Genomic DNA, 20,341 nt, shown 5'->3' with positions numbered 1-20,341 from the left:
TATACAGTGTTTAAATGGTGATTAGCAAAGTTTATAATGAACTAAGGACAAAAACATAGTCATAAAAAGCAACAAAAACAAGATTTGGTGAAAAAAACAAACTCACTAGCTTGTCAACTAAATAAATGACAAAACATGTACATGAAATGTAATTTTATTTATCATTTATTTATGTGTGTGTTAAAAAAGAAAATACATTGTGTTCAGAAAATGTTTGGTTTTTACCAGCACCAATGGAAAAATTAAGGTATTTTTAAACTAACGTAACATCATTGTAAAACAACTTCTTACCAAATGCAGTTACAGTTGAGACTAAATCTAAAGCTAAACTAAAACTGAACATAAAACAAAAACAATTTTATCCACACGAAAATCTAACTAAAACTAATCTGGAATTGAAATCAAATTTTTAAAAAAAAATATCTAAAAAAAAAAAAATATGTATAAAAAAATCTCAGTCGTAACAGTGGGGGTTGCACTAAAAGACAAGAAGTGGTGCATAAATTCCTTATTCCTACATGACAGCATGAGTGCAGCTGAATTACAGTTCAGCCCAGCTCTGCTCAGTAGCAGTTTGACTGGATGTTGTGAAAACTCTTGTCCAGCTTAATGGGCAGAGCATCACAACCTCCAGGGTGAAGGGTTTGATTCTCCCAGAGATTTCTTAAAGTGCATGCCTACACGGCGCTGCAATGTTTTGGTGAAAGTGTCTGCCAAATGGCATAATGTTGGTGTGCATGGCCAGGTTAATGAGCACAGCTGAAGGGCACAACAGCAGTGTGCAAACACTGTTGCTGTGGTTAGCCCCTGCCTGCCTCATGCCCATACCAGGCCCTTTGGGGATTAGAGCCGGTTAGCCCTGCACGTGTTCCAGTTCAGCCTGCTGTAATTTGCATTAATATATACTTTATATTAGCCTCTAATGCAGCAGTGTCCCTAGGGGAGATATTTTAATGTTATGCACTACAGCGGTGAGAGTATGTAGATGACTATTCTGCCTGATCTTTTTCCTTTCCCTTTCCAGTTAGAGGACTTGCTCTCTTTGTCTCCTTTCACCTCCTCTTTCTCTCCATGTCTGCACACTCTCCCTCCTTCCTCTTGCTGTTGCCTTTCATGCATCCAGCCTGGAAACACAGCTATTTTAAAGAAGTGTGCATGGTCATTTTTCACAATTCTGGGCAATTTGTGGATCTAAATCATCACTGTGGTGATAGAAACGCTCCATTGATCTTGTTTTGAAAATTCGGCTCTGTCCACTTCTTGTGGGTAAACGAGAGCTTCATTAAGTCCGGCCACTGGCCTCTGCAAGACACTCTCATTGGTTACTCGCAAGTTCCAAATCGTTGTTTGAACAATGTCAGTTTGAACAATGTCCTCTATTTTGGCATCACTGAAAACTACTCCGGGGACGTCAGGTTTCAGACTGAATAATGAGGCGAGGTGAAATGCTAATTCAGGATGAGTGTCAGGCAGTTCCTCACCTGCTCCACTCCCTCCTCTCTTTCTCTCATTCGCACACAATCACACACATTTTCCGTTACTCTTTTCTCTCACTCTTCTCCACTATCTATCTATCTGTGTGTGTGTGTGTGTGTGTGTGTGTCGGTCGGTCGGTCTGTCGGTCTTTTTCTGTCTGTCTGTCTACCTAATTGCCCTGTTGCTCTTGTCATTTTTCTTCCTTTGTTTCTCCCTGCCAATTCTTATTCCCATCGTCATTTTCCCCTCTCTCTGTGTCTGCCTCTCTCTGTTAAGCAGTGGCCTCTCTCCCTGTGGTGCTGAAGTTGCTCTGCGTGATGCAGGCCAGTGACTCGCCCTCCTTTTCCTCCAACAGCGACACGGATGGAACACACTTCAAGCTTCTGTACCATGGTGAGGTCAAAATGTCAAAACGTGCTGTCGGCAGGTCAGGTCAATCACAGTTTCTCCCCTTGGCCCTCATAAATTAGCACATGCAATACACAGTCCTTATACTGCACACAATCTGTCTTCCATACAGAACCACAAAAAAAAACCCAGCCAGCATAACAAACTAACCTCATCCAGCAAGCTGATCTTGCAAAATCACTGTGTTTGGGTGATGACGACAACTAATAGAAGCAGTGCATGAAATTAAAAAACATGAACAACGATCCAGTCAGCCAGCCAGTATATCTGTGTGTGTGTGTGTGTGTGTGTGTGTGTGTGTGTGTGTGTGTGTGTGTGTGTGTGTGTGTGTGTGTGTGTGTGTGTGTGTGTGTGTGTGTGTATGTATATGTGTGTGTGTATGTGTGTGTGTGTGTGTGTGTGTGTGTGTGTGTGTGTGTGAGTGCGCGCGCGCGCGTTTAAATGCCCATTGCCACTGCCCCCTATTCCAGATGATTTGAGCACCATCAGTGGTACTTTGATCAATAGTAGGAGCAACTCAGAGCTACTACCCCTGGTCTAGAATCAGTGCTAATGAGCACAACCAGAGGTGGGTGTGGCTGTGTGCCAACCAGAGTTAGAGGACACACCAAAATGCCCAGTTTGGAGAAATAGCAAAAAACTGAAGTTGGCATGGTCAAGGACAAAGTAGGCATGGCCCAATCAGTGTGAGAGGTGAATATGTTGCTCCTTAGCCCAGGACAAACCATGCGTCAAAACTTTGTGGTCTTGCTTGGGAAGTGACTTTTTGTGGTATGCCATGCCCACCACCACATCCCCTTTTTGGTAAGGGGTGCAAAAAGGTGGTCACTTCTCCCTTGACCTATTACCAACCTTCCCACCAAGTTTGTTGGAAATCTCAGCATCTGCTTGGAAACTATGCCACGGTGTGACAAACTGACAAACAGATGCACACTGAGTCTCACACTCTTACACATGTAGATACTAAACCTTCACATATCACAAACACACTCACATACATGCATACAAACTCAAACAAACTCTGTATTTCTCTCACACATATAGAAATACAACAATACACATTTGCTCACATGCTCTCTTTACACACAAGCTCTGACGTGCTACACACACCCCTGTTTATTTTAAACACACAGTTCATCTTTCTGTGTGTGTTGTGCTTATCACTTCTCCCTACTTTTGCTCCACTTGTACTCGTTTCCCCTCCATCCCTGGAAGCCCCACTGATCTTTGATTTAATATCATCTCAGTCGACTCATTTCCCTGTCTCGTCAGCAAAGCAGCCCAGACAAGCGTTCGCTGCTGATCTGTGGATGAAAGCACTATTTAGAAATCAATGAGACACATCTGGCAAATTGCAGCTCTAAGCCTATTATGATTAGAGTCTGATTTGCTTTGCGCCGTGCCTTAACGTCGACACCCCTCGTCTCCGCGTGACATACGGCTTAGCTTCAGGTGTGTGTGGTTTCTGCTCCCGTGTCGGCGCTATTCTTGTCTTATCGCTGCTTTATTGCAACCTTGTTCTGTCTTGTCATTCATTTATATTTTCTGAGCCCTCATCCTTGACATTTTCACTGGCAGATCAGATTAATTCAGTCATTATAGTCTGGTGGTAGGCATGACTGACAGGCGGTACGTGGTGAAACTCATCTCATTACATTCACTCTGTCTGTCACATTGCGTTTCAAGGCCTCTATCTTAAAAAATGAAATGTATATCAAGTGTGCTTGAGAGTGCTGCAGATACATTGATATTAGACGAACAAGTGATCCATTACAAATGAAAGTGTGTGTGAGAGAGTCTGTTCCCATGTGCTTATGTGGATTTACTTCTCTGAGAGTGTGTGTGTGTGTATGTGTGTGTGTGTGTGTGTGTGTGTGTGTGTGTGTGTGTGTGTGTGTGTGTGTGTGTGTGTGTGTCAGTGAGTAATCTAGCTGGGAAGTTGAAGCCCACCAACACAGACAGCCTGCTGCCTGCCTTCAGCTACCTGTACAGCTGCCTGAGTCTGTCTCCTGCACACTGCACTGACAGAGGTTAGACACACTCTCTCTCTCTCTCTCTCTCTCTCTCTCTCTCTCTCTCTCCCCCCCTTATCTATTATTGTCTATTAATCTCTATCCTTTTCCCTCACGGTGGCAAAGTCATACAGTTTTTCTTTCTTTCTTTCTTTCTTTCTCTCTTTCTTTCTTTCTTTCTTTCTTTCTTTCTTTCTTTCTCCACTGCCTCCCTCTGTGTCTGCTTTTTCTTCCTCTTACTTCAGTTTTCACTCTTTGTACCTTTCTCCCTCACACACTCTCTCTATCCTATCATATTTTTCTGTCTTTCTGTCTGTCACACGCTGTCTGCTTCCTTATCCCTCTATCTCAGTATCCGTTTATCTCCCTCAATCCCCCTGCTTCCACTTTTCTCTCCCACCCCTCGTTTTTGTCAGAGGTGAGAGGCTGCTCTTGACAAGCACTGAGACACAGGAAATAACAGCAATACAAGATGACACCTGCTCTACACTTTTTCATAATAGTATGCACACACACACACACACACACACAGAGTCATGTTGTCAACAAGCTATGCCCCTCAACACTCAAGGTTGTGTTGTTACCTAAACCTATGAGATGTCAGTAATATGCACAGACAGACTCACACAGTCATATAGTCCTTAGTTTCAGAGATCTCGACAGACAGACAGACAGACACACACACACACACACACACACACACACACACAAACTCTGCCACATAGACAGGTGGACCCACTCCATTTCTTATTTCATCTGCACAAAATAGATAATAAAGAGGGAGAATGGAAAACTCACAGATAGGGACGCGGATGAGAAAGGAACCCATAAAGGCTTATCAGACATCTGGTTCTCACCTCGAGAAGAGTGACCAAAACAAAAACACTAAAGGAAAGATCACTCCTGAATGTTAAAGACAAAGTAAAGCAAAATGGAACAGTGGGGTAGTGATTCAGAATACTAAATAGTAAATAATTTAGCAGAGAAAAACTTATGCAAAGCAGTCTGCACCTTTTTTCACATTAAATAAAAAGAGTATTTTTATTGGCCCAGTGAACTGATCATGGCTGCAAAATAAATTATGGCAAGGTAGAATCAAGACGTGTTACTTGTTGCTACTTACCAAAAATGTTACTCATTTGACATGAAATTTTGATTTAATCTGAGAAAGAAAACAACAACACTTAAGCAAGAAACATCCACCAGTGCAACAGAACTGCAGCCTTCACAGTGTAAACAAATCTGCTTAGACTGCTGTTGAGACTCTAACCAGAAGTCTTATCTCTAACCAAAATTATATTTGAGTCTGAATAAATTCAGACCAATTATTGGAAAAATGATCCCTGTTGTAACCTGGATTAATTAAGATTTTTTTTTACATTGACCTATATCTTTTTGGCAATAAAGGTGTCACTAATTAATTTGATTAGAAACCAACAGAATGAACTAGACTTCCTGGATGGGGAGTTATATAATCACATGTGAAACAGCAGTCTGTTCTGCAGAATGTGTGTGTCTGTGTGCTGTGGATGGGTGCCTGCAGCACATCACCATGCAGTCATTCAGACAAACCACTATTCACACACACACACACACATTCCACTGAAGTATGATGACATGTTTTCTTCTCCTCCTCAGCTGTCTCCATGCTGCTTTCCAACAGTGGACTGATGGACCAGCTACAGACCATCCTCTCCTCCTCCTCCTTTTCCTTGTCCTCCTCCTCTCCATCCGTCTTTTCCTCCTCAGCCCTGCTGTGCTGCTGCCGTCTCCTCATGTCCTCCCTCATTACCTTACAGCATGTTCACGCCGCTCAGGTACACACAATAGCTCAACTTCTCTCTTATCACGACTTCAAGATAGACCTTAATGCAGTCAAGGGCAAGCCACAGAACTTACAGTAAAAGAGTCTAGATTCTGAAGTGGGCACTGAATACAAAACACCAATTCGGTTTCTCCGATACAAATCAGCGTTGTATCGAACAATGCGCTCTATTTTCTGCTCCGTGCTCGCGCTGCAGACAAAATGCATTGTTACTCTCAGTGAGCTTTTTGTTCCTTATCTTGCTGTTCTTCCTCTTTGTCTCTCCAAGGTACATAAGAGAATCAGTTGGAGTCTGGACAGCGCCGTGCAGTGTCTGCTGTTTCAGAAAGGAAACACAGACAGTTTCTTGCTAGGTAACAAATTCACACTTTTACATAATGACTCTCTGCTCCACGAGACATCAGATAGACAGACAAAACTAATTTCATGTGGTACTTCATTATTTAGTGGAAAACCAAGAATGGAATAAAGGAGGGGGGAGACAAGGTAGGAATCCTCCCTCACCATGCAGTGCTGTTATACCCCATGCCAGCAGTACAGTACCACAGCTGTCTCACACAATGAAAACAATGTGCATTGTATTGAGAATACTAAAGCCTTGGTATTGTGATTTCAAGGTGCTTTCTCATAGTATTATTTTTTGGATGCGCAGACCCCATTTTCTCTACCATTTTTTGTGTGTGTATGTATTCTCCTGTTGGCTCTTTTGTTGCTTCACCTGTAATTTTCTTCATACCAGTTTGTCCTGTCTAATGCAACAGTGGACACTGTAGTGGAGGTATTTGATGAACATAGCTTAACAAGGGCTGGGAGATATGGCCAAAAATGTTGTCACGTTAAAAAATTATCATATCAGTCAATATCAGTAATAATATTTCAGTACACACACACACACACACACACATATCAAATTATTTCTCATGTCACATCTCAAGGCTACTTTTTGCTTCTGAGTGAAGCAACTGAAAGGTTAATTGAATTCATTCAAAATGTACTTTGTTCTCTTTATTATAGACTCTGCCAAGGCATACGGTAAATACTTGCCAAACCACACATCTGGAGTAGAATTAGATATAAAACATTGTTCAACAATGGTATTAACCACTAAAATTTACAAAATCTAGATTCTGGTACATAAAAATATCTTGTAAAGTTTCTGATTGTAGTCAACTGTATTTAAATGTAGAAAAGTATTTAAATGTAGAAAAGGAAACAAGATCTCTTCTCCTCTGTCCGGTAATAGTTTATCTTTTGCAGGCAAGCTAAATAGTATTATGTGCAAAACATGTCAGAACATGAAAAAGAAGGAGTCTAGGACTACTTGGTATCATTTTAAGTGGTAGATCAAGCTCTTACCCATAAAGTGTTATTTACTACTCCATACAAATGTAATAGGCCCTCCACGTTTAGCCTGGCAACCCTGAAAAATGTATGAAGTGGATGTGGCCCACCAAACGGCACAATTTTGAGGGGTGATTCAAAGCTGAAAAAATGTTTTGAAGGACACACAACAGCACGTTTGTTTGAGACTAATTATCAATGCTCTTTTCCAGCCCTTCTGTTTGCTAACTGGTGGAAATACTTTGTTTTCATATTGCCTCCTATCTGCTGGACCTTTCTCTATTCCTGCCACATGACCGTCTGTTTCTGTGTCTAATTAACTTGAAATTTATGAAATAATAATTGTTATTGTTTTATCGTCCTGCCCTAAGCTTGGTACATCTCAGTACATTATTGGTTGGATTTTGACATTGACAATCATCCCTGACAATTACAGCAACTCTTCTGTGTATGTGTAACCCCCCAGGATATACTAATAAGGCTCAATTCAGGTTGGCCTGAATTTGCAGTTGCCAAGTATCCCTGCACAGTCATAGTGACTCTTTGTCAATGTCTTAGCCTCAGTGGAGGTAACCTGACCCCGGGCTAGAGTAATTTGGTTCCACTCAGTTCAGTTTAGCAGGCTCTACTGGTGTGAAACACACCCCTAAGCCATCTGTGCCCTGGCAACTAGCATTTCACACACTTTAATTTTATTAAGTGGCCCTCATCCCGTGGCACCACTCCGAGAGAGATCATCCCTGCTGCTCCTGTGTCTGTCTGTCAGCCGGATAAGTGGGCTGTCAGGGCTGCTGTGATATATGGGCTCTGCTCCCTCCTTTGCCTGCCTTTCTCTCTCCATCTGTCTTCTCTCTCTCTATCCCTTTTTCTGCTCCCTTTAGCCATCTCGCAGTTTCTCTCACCTTTCCGCCTCCCTTCCTCTCTCTTTTTCTTCTCTTCTTTTCTGCTCCTGCTAATTGAGCCACCTCTCCCAAGGAGAGCTCCAGTGTCTCAGCGTACATGACATTAGTGCCATGCAAATGACTGGCAGCTTTCAGTCTGGCTCCCACTGTGTTTTAATTGTCATTTCTGCTCTGTCTCTGTTATCTCCATCGCTCCCTTGGTCCCACCGTCTCACTGACCTTTATTTAACAGCTTTAACTTCTTGCCCTCCCTCCCTCTCACTTATCAATTCAGAAATTATCCTCTCCCACTCAGCTGCTCTTTTGATCTTTCCTTTTTTCTGCCACATCTCAGTCTTCTCAGTGTTTTCATGTAGCGGTCACACCACCGCTCCTCTCCTCTTCTACTCTCTGTTCTCTGCTCCCAGGTTTTACTCCTCCTCCTGTATCTAAACTTCCATTCCTCTCCTTGTGCCCTCACTCCCTTCTCCTCTGCCAGTTTTCCTCTGCCTTGTTCCTCCTTTGCTTCCACACTTGTTTTGCTTGTCCTCCTCTTGCTCTCTTGTGTCCACTGACTCCTCCCTCTTACTCCTCTCTGTTCACCAGCCCCCTCTCTTCTCTCCTCCCTCTCCCTCTCCCTCTCCCTCTCCAGTCAGTTCTCTGAGGTTGCTGCAGGCTCTTCTTGATGTCGACCTGGTGTCACCGCTGGTGTGTGTGAGCACCAGTTCTGACCTGGCTGGGCCAAGACCCCTGAGCGCCACAGACAGCGCCTTGTACCCACTTGGCTCCCGAGGGGCCCGCTGCCTCACAGCTGTTCTCTATGGACTTCTTTTACAGGTTGGGGTACTTGCACTGTCTTGTTTGTGTGTGTGTGTGTGTGTGTGTGTGTGTGTGTGAGTGAGTGAGATAGAGAGAGAGAGAGAGAGAGAGACAAAAGGAGACTAAGCGGAAAATCAATTACTTGAGACACAGGAAAGACGTTCTTAGTAGTGTTTGATCATTAGGCTGGCAGTTAAACCGTCTAAATTGTAAATATTGGAACAGAGAGCTTAACTTTCTTTCGCTGTTGACTCATCTACAGTGCAGATTTTACATCAAAAGCTGAATATGAGACAGAAGAGCAGATTGTTTGCTGTACAGAAGGAAAAACTCTGCTTAGGCAACTAGAGGTTCTTAGCAGATTCCTTCAGCTTTTACACCTCCAATAGTATTGTCCTGCCCCAGTCATGGCCACTTGCCAAGCATAATAAAATAATATTTCTTATTCATTGTATTCACATTTTCTTAAAGGGAAGCGTTATTTGACAAACAAAGTTAACCTTAACCCTGCTGTCCCTTTGCAACTTTATGGTGCTGTATGTAACACACAATGCCGCTTCCCTCAGCCCTTCTTTTTGTAGTTTAAACACTTCACAGGTGATGTGAGAAAATATTTTTGTTGACCCCTCCATCTGATTTGTTGGGGCAATTTTATTCTTTATTGAATTGTGAAATAATGCAGTTGTTTTGCTATTTGCAAATAAGTTCTTGATTTGTACCGCTCAAATTGTTTTATTTTAAATTTTAACACACCACACATCATATGCTTATTTTTTTGTTTCACACTGATATATATTCTCCAAGCAAGAGGAACAACCACTTGCAAATCAAAACTAGGATTTTAATTTGATTGAGGCAATAATACCAGTAAAGCTGATATTGCCTTAAACGTCTGTAGGCCAACTTGAGTACATAAAGGTCATCGAACTCTTACTGGTATCACAACTGCCTATAGGATGTATGACAGCCTTCTCTTATCATTTATTTAATTTCTACTACCATCAGAAAGCAACAGGACCATATGCTGGTCTGTCCAAATTGAAGGAAGTGGTGCGCTTTTTCAAAGCACCGCACAATTGCACACACTTTATCTAATGTTGATAGTTCTATTAAATCTAGGTAAACCTGCATCAGTTTTTATAGAAGTACACAGATATTTTTGCTTTTATGTACAGTAGACTGGTTGTCTATGATTCAGAGTTTATACAGAGGAAAACATCAATAGTCATGCCACATCCTCATCCAAAATGTCCAGACGGTGGGAGCAGCTTCTTGCGTCCTCTCTTTTCCAACAGCCTGCCCAAAAGTACTTGCACCTGCAGCCTGAGGTTTGCATTTTTTATAGATAAAGGCTCATAGCTGCAGTGAACATTGTGAATGTTCCATATGGATTTGGTGACACAGCAACAGAAAAAAAAAAAATTTAAATTTAATTTATAACATGCAACAAATTGAATGTAAGTTGTATTGTATATTTTCGGCCTTTTGCACAGAAAACATGGTGACCTGAGTTCACCTTAAAAAGGGACATACTGGCGACCTGTGCAGGAGTGGAACGCTAGCCAGTTACAAACACTGTATCCAATACTGGCCAAACGGTCACTCACACAACTTCTGGCCATTTTTGTTATTTAATTTTCAATGGTCAGGGTTACAAGTTTAGTAATGTTCAGTTAATTACATCTATCTGAGAAGACAAATACAAAGTTTTAATCAAGTATATTGATATTTGGGCATATAAATCTTAAACTTATTACCTCAGGCTGAAAAAAGCAGCCAGACTGTGAAGATTCCACTTTGGGTGACAGCTGTTTTATGTTGAATTTCACTTTTTTTTTTACTTTGCCTGTTGCCTGATCTCTGGTCAGTCTGTAATGTTGCTAGCCTTACTGCCCAATGAAAAGCTAAAGTTTTGCACTTCCTTAAGCAGTCACTGATATTATGAAGTTACATAAAAAGTTACATAAAAAGTTAATCTCAACGCGAAGAGTACCTGAACGTTTGGATGTGGAAATGACATGTGCAGTCACCAGTTTATTCGGACTAGGAGAAAAACAGTGGTAAATTGAGGTAAAAGCTGCATCATACTTAAAGAATAAGACCAAATATAATGGAATTGTCTGTTATTTTGTGCTTCGCTGTCCAGTATAGGATGTAGCATCATATTCATGTTTGGGTCTGTCCTGCATGGACTGTGCATGCAGAGAGGAGAAGAAGACTGGAGAAGTCTGACTGTTCTCTTCCATTAGAAAATGCTAATGTGCTCATGTAGCAGGGAGTGCACTGATTTCAGTGTGAATGAGAGCAGCTGCTTTGATTGGCCATTGCTAATGTCCACCAAGCTCCATTTGTTAATAATATATTTCTGCTACTAGCGGTGTCAACTCCTGGGCCAACCCCAGAAAACACCAGTATAGCGTTTCTTGCCATGATAACGCCTTTGCTGAAAATTTTAAAAACGAGTTGGCCCCACCTCAGTTTGGTTAAGGCCAAGTAATGATTAAGAATGAGGTAATGCGTGGGTAACTAACGTAGCTTAGTTAAGTTTAAGGTATCGCTAACATTAAAATCTGATGCGGATTCAGTGTTGATGGACAGCTTCACCCAGGAACAAACTGAACCCTCAAACTTATCCTGTGGCAGGCTGGTTGTTGAATATTTTACTATACTGACTGTTTTATTTTATGCTGACACAGGGGTTTGTGCATGGTTAGCATTTTCTCCCTGACTACCTGCCTGCTCCCACTCTCCACTACTTCAGGCTGCAAACTCAGTTGTTTTCTGATCACAAAAAGCATTTTTGTTACCCAGGATGCACTGGAACGAATGCTGAAGTCATAGGCTCCCACATATCAAGCACAGCGGACAGCAGTCACATACATGTGTGAATATTTCACAGCTTAACCTAAGAGTATGAACAGGGTGACAACAGATGGTGGAGTTTTTTTGTCCCCTCCTGGACTTCAAAGGAGATTTTTGTAAACAAGCCCCTGTTCATTTCTGAGCCTTGTCTCAGACATAACCCATCCAATAACTTATCGTATAATACAACATAGCATACAGTGACCTATAATTAGTTAATATGCGCTATTGTTTTGTGTTAGACAGGTCAGCAGGCAGGGTAGTCGACATCATGTGGAATTACCTCTTAACTTACTGGCCTCCATATTAAAACAGTACTCTTTATTTTAGAGAGAGAGAGAGAGAGAGACAGAGTAAAATAGACATTTGCAACACATTTTCAAACACATCTTGGAAACACGCTGCCATTACATCAGATGTGTTACCTTCTACTGTATAAATCATACAAAACATTAACATCACATTTCTCCCTTCTCCTTGTTTCTAAAAGGCAGAAATGGCAGAGAAAGCTTAATTTCTTTTGTTTGTAATGAAAGTGGAGCACTAATCAAATCAGTTGTTTTTCAACAAGTGGTAAAGAAGTTAATTGTTGTAATGCTGATGATGCCTCCAGCTGTGGGTGACTTTTTGTTCACATTTCACAACAAGCACTTTGCTTGTCATATTATCTTTTTAGTGGTGTTGTTTCCCAGCACGGAACTTTACATTTCCAAGCAACACGGTGCCATCCACGGCGGGTTCATTGACAAGAGAACTTAACCATGTGCTTACTATGTAGTGGATTTGAATCCAGTTTAATTTGCATGGCTCCCTTCTCTCTCTTTCTTGCAACTCTAGTCTGTGTTCTGCAGCAGATAAAACAAAAGCAGTGTTTTTAAAATCCTAACAGTATGTCATGGAACTGGTCTTTCACAAACAAGAAAAAGCAGATATTAGATTTTAATACAGTTGAATTTCCAATCACATGTCCCCAGACTGTGCCTGGAAACATGTGGCTGATGTATTGACTTTAGGTCCTTACTTGCTAAAGAGGCACATTAGTCTCCCACCAGCTTTCATATTAAGATGCTTCAACAGGCGAAGAATTAGTGAGCACCTTGTGGGCAGCGGTCCTATTTCTCCTGGGTGCCAGCTAGAGAAGGAGCCAATATGATCTAAAATATGTGAGTAATGTGGTGCCCAGCGTAAGTCTGCAGATAGACTCTTTATTAAAAAGGTCACAAAAAAATCTGTCTGCAGGCGTCTGTTGTGTACCGTATTGCTCAGATATGTTGATACTTAAACAGGCTTTTGACTTTATTATTCTCTCAACATGGTAACTTTTTTACGATCAAAGCCCTGCACTAGTGTCACACTACTCAGAGGCACCATATAAAGAATTATGAAGCACTAAAATGCTTTATCACACAACTAAATATATTAGCCAACATCTTTACCGTCATTAATTAACAGGCAAGTCAGAGCAGATCTACATAAAGGATGCTTTTTTTTCAATGGCTAGGGCTGAGATAGTATAATTCAATAAATCATGTGGCTTTGCAAGGCTTTTTAGCAGTTGTAGTGCTGAGTGGTTGTAATGGAAATGATAATAAGATACAGCATGGCTCAATTCGCAAGACTCATTGTCCATTAAAAAGACACAAGATCAAATTATTTGTTTTGCAAGAGATTCACGTATAACACACTGACTTTATGAGAACATTTTTGTACAAGAGACACTGATGAAGAGTATGATCTGTGTCTAAAGATAGCTAAGTACAAGATTACTGAACAGTAGAAATTTGTTTATTCAGCCATGAGGAACGGGCACTGGCTGGATGAAATGGTTTGAATCATTGAAATATTGTGACACTCAGGGCTGATAGCAAAATTTTCTATAATTTATTATTTAGTTTAAAAATCTCACCTGCTGGTGGCATTAGAGGGAGGGCCATGGTGTCATCAAAACTGTCAGGCTTTATCCTCTAAGAGACATGAATGTTGTCACCAAATTTCATGACAACCCACCAAACAGATTTTGATATATGGCCCTCTGTACCTGACATTCGAGCAGGGCAGAAGTAGAGAGAAAGGGCCACAGAGAGGGATAAAAGAGAGGGAGAGACACAGTCAGAGACAAAGACAGGGAGAGCCACATGTGGCAGATGCCTGGTTTAGAAGTGTGAAAGCCACAGTGATAACCAGGATCTATATGCTTTTTGATTCTAATAAGTTGAGAGAGTGAACATTTTCCCACCCTGCCGTTAAGTCACCTGTGTGATTTCGATTGTAGCTGACCATCTGACATCTCCAACAGGATGAATCATCCAGCTTTAATGTCCATTACCTGACAGCTGTAGGCCTCAGCAATACTGGACCAGGGTGTCTGCCTCTCCCTCTCTCAACATGATGTGGACGGGTGGGTGTTAGGGGAAGGTCACACACAAACACTCAGACAGAAAAGGAAAGGCAAGGAAGACTCTTGTATTAGAGGAAATCTGCAGAGAAAACCTCCAGACAGAACAGCAACATGACACTTCACATGAGAAGCTCATTAAAATACTGAAAAAGTTTCTTGTGATCAAGTATTTGTTTCTAGCAGCCATTCACTTTTAAGCAGCTCAGCATATAAAATTACATGTCAATGAATCTACCACACATTTAAATTATGTACTAAACTATAATTTAATAAGACCAGATTAAATATCATGTGTTATTTTTGCAAAAATGTGTTGTTGAGGTGCTATCAATTTCCCTGTGCAGCTTAACTACTTAAGTAAAATTTTAGAATATATTCTATTGACATTATCATTTAAATATCCTAAACCCCTCCAGTAATTCATGTACCCCAAGAGCCTTTAAAAGACAATTACCCTTATCATGCTGTGTTACTAATACTAATGTAGACATACACACACACACACGCACACACACACACACTATGATAACATTATTTTCATTATTATTAGTAGTAGTAATAGTTGTATTGTAGTGATTTGTATTGCTGCTGCTGCCGAGTAGAAAAACTCTCAAAGACTCCTTGTACTGTACTGGGTTCTGTACTGGGTTCGTATTACTGAGGCAGTGGTCATGTCACTTCACTGTTAACTTCTAAAGGAGCTGCAACTAAAAATAAGATCAATTACAGAGAATCTGCTACAAGTATGCTTCCATTTTGCAACCCTCAAAGTAAAAACTGCACAAGGTGTCTTTGCACAGAATCACATAAGCTTTACTGCACCGACCAACAGTGCAGCATTTAACGAGGCCTCTGCAACACTATGGTGTAGCATTAAGGACACTGAGCAACGTGTGATTAGGTTCATTATCATGCAATTTCATTAATTATATGACCTAAATGATTTTATTTGGGTGCCAGTCTGCCACCACCACCCGGCACATCATCTCCGTTAAACTCACTGATGTGTCGGTGTCCAGAAATTATGAAAAAATCACCTACTCTGGTTATTCAAATTTTCCTTATCTAAAAAGGTTTAAAAAACTACGTGAAGTGATATGTCCTTTTGTTGTGATAGGGAAACCAAGTTTTAGAGGAAATCATTGTCAAGAACACGAGGCTGGTATCAAAATGTAGCTAAAAATGAGATCTTTCATCTACCATGACTTGTTTTAACCAGCCACCTATTCCACATGGTGGTATGACCCTTGAAAGTTTTCCCAAAATGCACTTTTTCCATGCAATGACCCTGTTGTAATGTCATTGATTAATTTTTGCAGTCTTGCTGAGCTGAGCAAGATTGTCAGGCATGATGTTACAGACAGGAGCATTGTGATGTAATCATTACAGTTCTGGGGTTATCAGCCAACTAGTTGCTGACACATTACTTTAGTGCTGACTTCCAATGAGTTTTCACTAAAACTGGACACTGACTATCTGCAATAAGAATGATTTCTTTTTACAACCTGCACGGGGTGAACTATTCAGGTAGGCCTGACCTCCCAGTATCACACAGACTTTACATAATGAAAAGCGACTGCAGCACATTTGTAAACGAAGCTGTGGCGATAATGTGCCCTCTACAATGCAAACTGCTACCTGAGCTAAAAGTTAAAGCATCGCGAGCTGAATTTAGATTCAGTGTAAAAATCTGTTTCCTGAAGTACTTGACAGCATAGGAAGCTCAAGTTTGTGTCATTTATTTACCTACAGTTTGTTGCAAATCAGCCTTGCTCTGATGGCCACTGTGCATTGCTCTCACAATTTAGTAGAAATGGCATAAAATATTGTCACTTGGCACAACATATTAATGATATGGCATTTCTATTGGTATTTTTGATTTATTCAGTAGTTTACCAGCAACAAAAATGATAGCAGAGAAAGAGTAATTTAAATGCAAAAACATTTAGACTGAAGGTAGATTTTATAGGCTGTGTCTTTGTCAGTTTTGTCAGTGTGTCCTTTATTTCAAACACTAGTTTCTTGCTGTGACACAACAGATGATTCTACTTCTGTTAACTTCTGGAATTACACCCCACCCTCTTCCATCTGTTTGGATGAGGAAAACACAGCTGATGAGCCGAGGCTCACTCCAGAGGACGTTGAATATTTGGAGTACACTGCATGCCACAGTGCTCCACAGACTGGCGCACACCTTCTGAAGCTGCGTCCGCACTTTGAGAATGACCTGCTGCGTCATATCAACAGCGCCTCCGTGAGCCACGATGATGTACAAGATGACTGCATCTTCACTCCTGGGTACACCCGGCTTTGGGCCAGGCTGTACCAGAAGGATTCTGTGGTACAAGCAGACCACGCCTTTGCAGAACATGGCAGTGAGGATGACAACACTGAAGTGGCAAATCAAGACCCAACTAACAACTGGTCAGACGAGGTAGCCGGCAGTGCACTAGAGCAGGAAGCGTCAGATGAAGCTGCATGCTTGGCACCTCGAAAATGTCATGAGCAAAGATGCTACCAGCCACCGGAGGACTGCAGGGCCATGTACTCTGCTGTCATGGCTGCATATAACTTTGAGCCTGAGGTCAGATTAGACAAGACACACGGCTTCGCTAACAAGAGCCTCATGAGGCACCGAGGTGACACTGATGCAGAGATGATTGAGTTTGTGACTCAGATGAAGAAACCTGAGCAACTTCAGACAGCAATAGATGAGCATCTTGCTCTCTACCTTTTTGCTTTAAGTCTGTTTTTTCTACATTTTTTGCATGCCTACTTAAAAAACTAATTTAAAAAAATCATTATATCAGATTCAGTGTTGTGACTACTTTGATATACCCCCCGCTGTTGGCTTTTGCTGTCGGAAAATAAAGTACAGTCCACACCCATCAGTTTTGGGAGCAGGAGTTAAATTCAGATTTGTGATGTGATTTCTGATTCACGAGACTTGACAGGTGCAGAGGAGGCAGTGATGGGTTTGAATAGTAATATTATGTCAAGCCTTTGAGGATTTCTCTTTGAAGTGAACAAATTACACCTCATTAAACACTCAGCAAATACATTAATTATACGGTACAATTTTTTTATTTCATCATTCACATCACAGAGTTTCAGTATACAGACATTAGTGACTAAGTTGCTCTGAAAGTGTTTATTGTGGTTAACCAGGTAACAAGGCCTCTACAAACTCTGTAATTTCTATACAGACCAGCAGCTGCAATATAGTCCACTCAGCTTTAGTTTATGTGTTTACTGAGTTGACTAAAATGCTTGACTCGATAATCATGTCCATGTTTACAAACATTTCAGTCTTGTTTGAGCATGTTACATGTAGGGCTGTACTCTTGTACCTCTGCAAATTCACAGTAAATCAGGTAATACTCACTCATTGTCGAGAAATTTGCCTTTGTCTATTTCATGTGCTGTGTGCAGTACACTACTTGTGACCGTGCTGGCATTAAGCTTGATGAATCAATGTCAACTATGAACATTCAAAAATTCAATGGCTGAAGCAAATGTTTTTTTCTCCCTTAATGGTTAACACAAATTGGCTGCACTCTTTCAAGAATAGGCTGTGAAACAAGCCCATTATTGCTAATGCAGGTGCCCCGCCAGGCAGCCAGCATTAAGTTTGTCACCAAAATTAATGGTGATCCACCAAACAGATTTGGAGAAATGTCTCTCTGGACCTAACTGCTGACCAGCTCACAAGGGGATGTTTAGACCGCCTCGGGGCAAAAGTGTGAATGTACCTATTGTATAGCCTATATGCAAGATAGCCATGCACTGTGGGTTTCATATGGCCAAAGCATGTACACAGTGCAAAAACAAATTAGAAAGACAGTGACAACAAAAAAGAAAAAAGTCGCTCTCAAACTGACTTATAAATCGTATTGCCAACTAATCAGTTTATATTATGACAGACTTACCTCTGTGAATTAAAATGTATCTTCAAACTTAAGTGGCATATGCACTTCTTTTGCCAAAAGTAATTTGGAATTGTAATTTTGGGGAAGACTTTGAAAGTTACGGTGGAATGTAGGAAAATGTGAGTCTGTAAAGTGCTGATATTTTGTGCAGTGCGGGAGGAAGTGCAGCTCTGTCCTCACCTCTGCTTTGGTAGATACTGACTTGATAATTCATTTCTTCTTGCTAAAGTGGTGCCTCTGCTGCAGTCATGCCAGCGACTGGTTCCACAGCAGTGGCGTTTCCTCTGTAGTGCTGAACTGAGATTTGGCTGTGTGGTTCAGTGCTCTGAAGTCTGCTGTTCAGCAGCTGATACGAGTGGGAGTCCCCTTCTGCTATTCAGCCCCTCTCTCCTTTCTACTCTCCTCTCTTTTGCTCTTCTCCTTAGCCCCCTGATGCTCTGGTTTGGTGGCAGGGTTATACACCACAACTCCTGAGTATCTCTCCTCTCTTCTCCTCTCCCATTTCCCTTCTCCTCTTACATCACTGTCACACTCTTCTCTCCCTCCACACTTTGTTTTCATTCCAGGATGAAATTCTCAAGGTCCTTCGACTCTTTTCTTCTTGTTTCTCTGTCCATTTTATCTTCAGTGAACCACATTTATTGCACCTTCTTTTTGTTTCTCCTTTTTCCTTTTTCTTACCCATCACACTAACCCTCTCCTCTCCTCCTAATCCATCATGCTCTTTGCTTGTCTTCACTCTCCTCTTCCTCTCTGCTTTCCTCCTGTCTCATCTCTCCTCTCCTATGACCTTTGACTCTCCTCTTCATCCTCTCTCCACTTCCCCTTTACCTCCCCCCTCTCTATTTCTCTTGCTCTCTCTCTCACACAACCTTTCTCTCCCCTCTCTGCTCATGCTCTTGTCTTAATCTCTCCTTTCATCTCCTTGTCCTTGTTTCCCCTCATCTTATCTGTCCTCTCTCTTACCTCTGCCTCTGCTCCTCCTTCACTCACTCGCTCATCCCCTCTGTTCGTCTACTCACCTCCTGTGCTCGGCTGTCGTCTCCTCTCCTCCGCCTTCATCTCCTTTCCTCGCCTCTCTTCTCACCGCCTCAGGATTAGAGCGCAACTCTCCACAGTCGTCTGTATATCCGCCTGGCCTACTTCAGTATTTTTGGACGCTGCTCAGTGCTCGCTGCCAGGCCTGCCGTTGTGGGAGACGTATGCATTATTAAATCCTCGCTCAGTGGCTCTCTCTGGTGTTCCCCATTCTTCCTTTGTCTCTGGCCTTATCCCTGCCTATTAGTGTGTGTGCATGTGTGTGTTGTCCATGTCTGTGTTCTGTGCGTCTGTGTCCATTTTGTCTGAAGTTTTTTTGCAGACACACACTCACACAAACTCTCGTGGCTCCCATGACTTGCTATGATGTGACATTTCACGGAGCGAATGCATTCTTTTCTTCTTTTCCATTTCCTTTTCTTGTATATTCGCACTCTCTCTTATCTATCACCCCGCATCTCTCTTCCTCCTCAGAAGCAGGAGCTGTTGCTGAGAGTCTCATTGAACTGCCTCGGCTCCCTGCTGAGCTTTCTGCACCGGAAGAGTCCCACCACAGGTACAGTGTGTAAATGTGTGTGTGTATGTGTAGGAGTGAGTGGGAGAGAGCGAGAGTGTCTGCAAGTCCTGAAGTAGTCCTAAATTACATAAGCTCCAAAAAAAAAATCTTCATTGCAGCTTTTTAGGTCCTAAAAATACTGGGATTTCTTGCTGCACTTTTTCCAGTGGAAAAAAATCACCTCATTCACACAGACTTTTATGCCAACAGGTTTGCAGTTGTTTACATTTTCACTTGTAAAATTGATCTTGATGTTAAATTTATCTTGATTAGAGAGTGTGTTTGTATTTGAGGGAATGCCAGAGGAAAAGAAAAAGAATGTGTCTGTCAGAGTGGGAGAGGCACAGTCATCATTTGTGTGTGTGTGTGTGTGTGTGTGTGTGTGCGTGTGTGTGTGTGTGTGTGTGTGTGTGTATGTGTGTGTGTGTGTGTGTGTGTGTGTGTGTGTGTGTGTTTTCAGCCCAATATGTTGTGTGCCAGCCCTGGAGTCGATTCCTCCTCTACTCGCTGCTCAACTCAGGAGAGAGCTGCCTCCTGCACCCTGCCACGCTCACACTCATCACACTTGTGAGATGTTACACACACACACACACACACACACACACACACACACACACATAAACATGTCCTCATATAGTCAATCAAGTAAAGTTTATTGGCCATGATACTTAGCTGTAATAAATAATTGACATCAAAAGTTTAATGCAGGCGATAAAACTATAAGAAGTGGTAGACGGATTTAAGTAATGCAAGATAATACACTTGAATGTGATGCGGTTTAACACAACACACACTA

General features: G+C 41.7%; 1 protein-coding gene across 1 annotated transcript in view; it reads left to right on the top strand.

Annotated features, from left to right (window-relative positions):
* mei1 (meiotic double-stranded break formation protein 1) overlaps window positions 1-20,341 on the top strand; it is a 75,364-nt gene that overhangs the window by 46,032 nt on the left and 8,991 nt on the right. The window contains exons 23-29 of the mRNA XM_030057178.1: window positions 1,753-1,869; window positions 3,804-3,914; window positions 5,535-5,713; window positions 5,990-6,074; window positions 8,596-8,780; window positions 19,464-19,545; window positions 20,006-20,112. Coding sequence (XP_029913038.1) covers window positions 1,753-1,869; window positions 3,804-3,914; window positions 5,535-5,713; window positions 5,990-6,074; window positions 8,596-8,780; window positions 19,464-19,545; window positions 20,006-20,112 — 866 coding nt within the window. The remainder of the gene's footprint in view (window positions 1-1,752; window positions 1,870-3,803; window positions 3,915-5,534; window positions 5,714-5,989; window positions 6,075-8,595; window positions 8,781-19,463; window positions 19,546-20,005; window positions 20,113-20,341) is intronic.

This window comes from Myripristis murdjan, chromosome 8 (assembly GCF_902150065.1).
Source record: "Myripristis murdjan chromosome 8, fMyrMur1.1, whole genome shotgun sequence".
Taxonomy (NCBI): Eukaryota; Metazoa; Chordata; class Actinopteri; order Holocentriformes; family Holocentridae; genus Myripristis; species Myripristis murdjan.
This window is presented reverse-complemented; position numbering and strand designations above follow the sequence as displayed.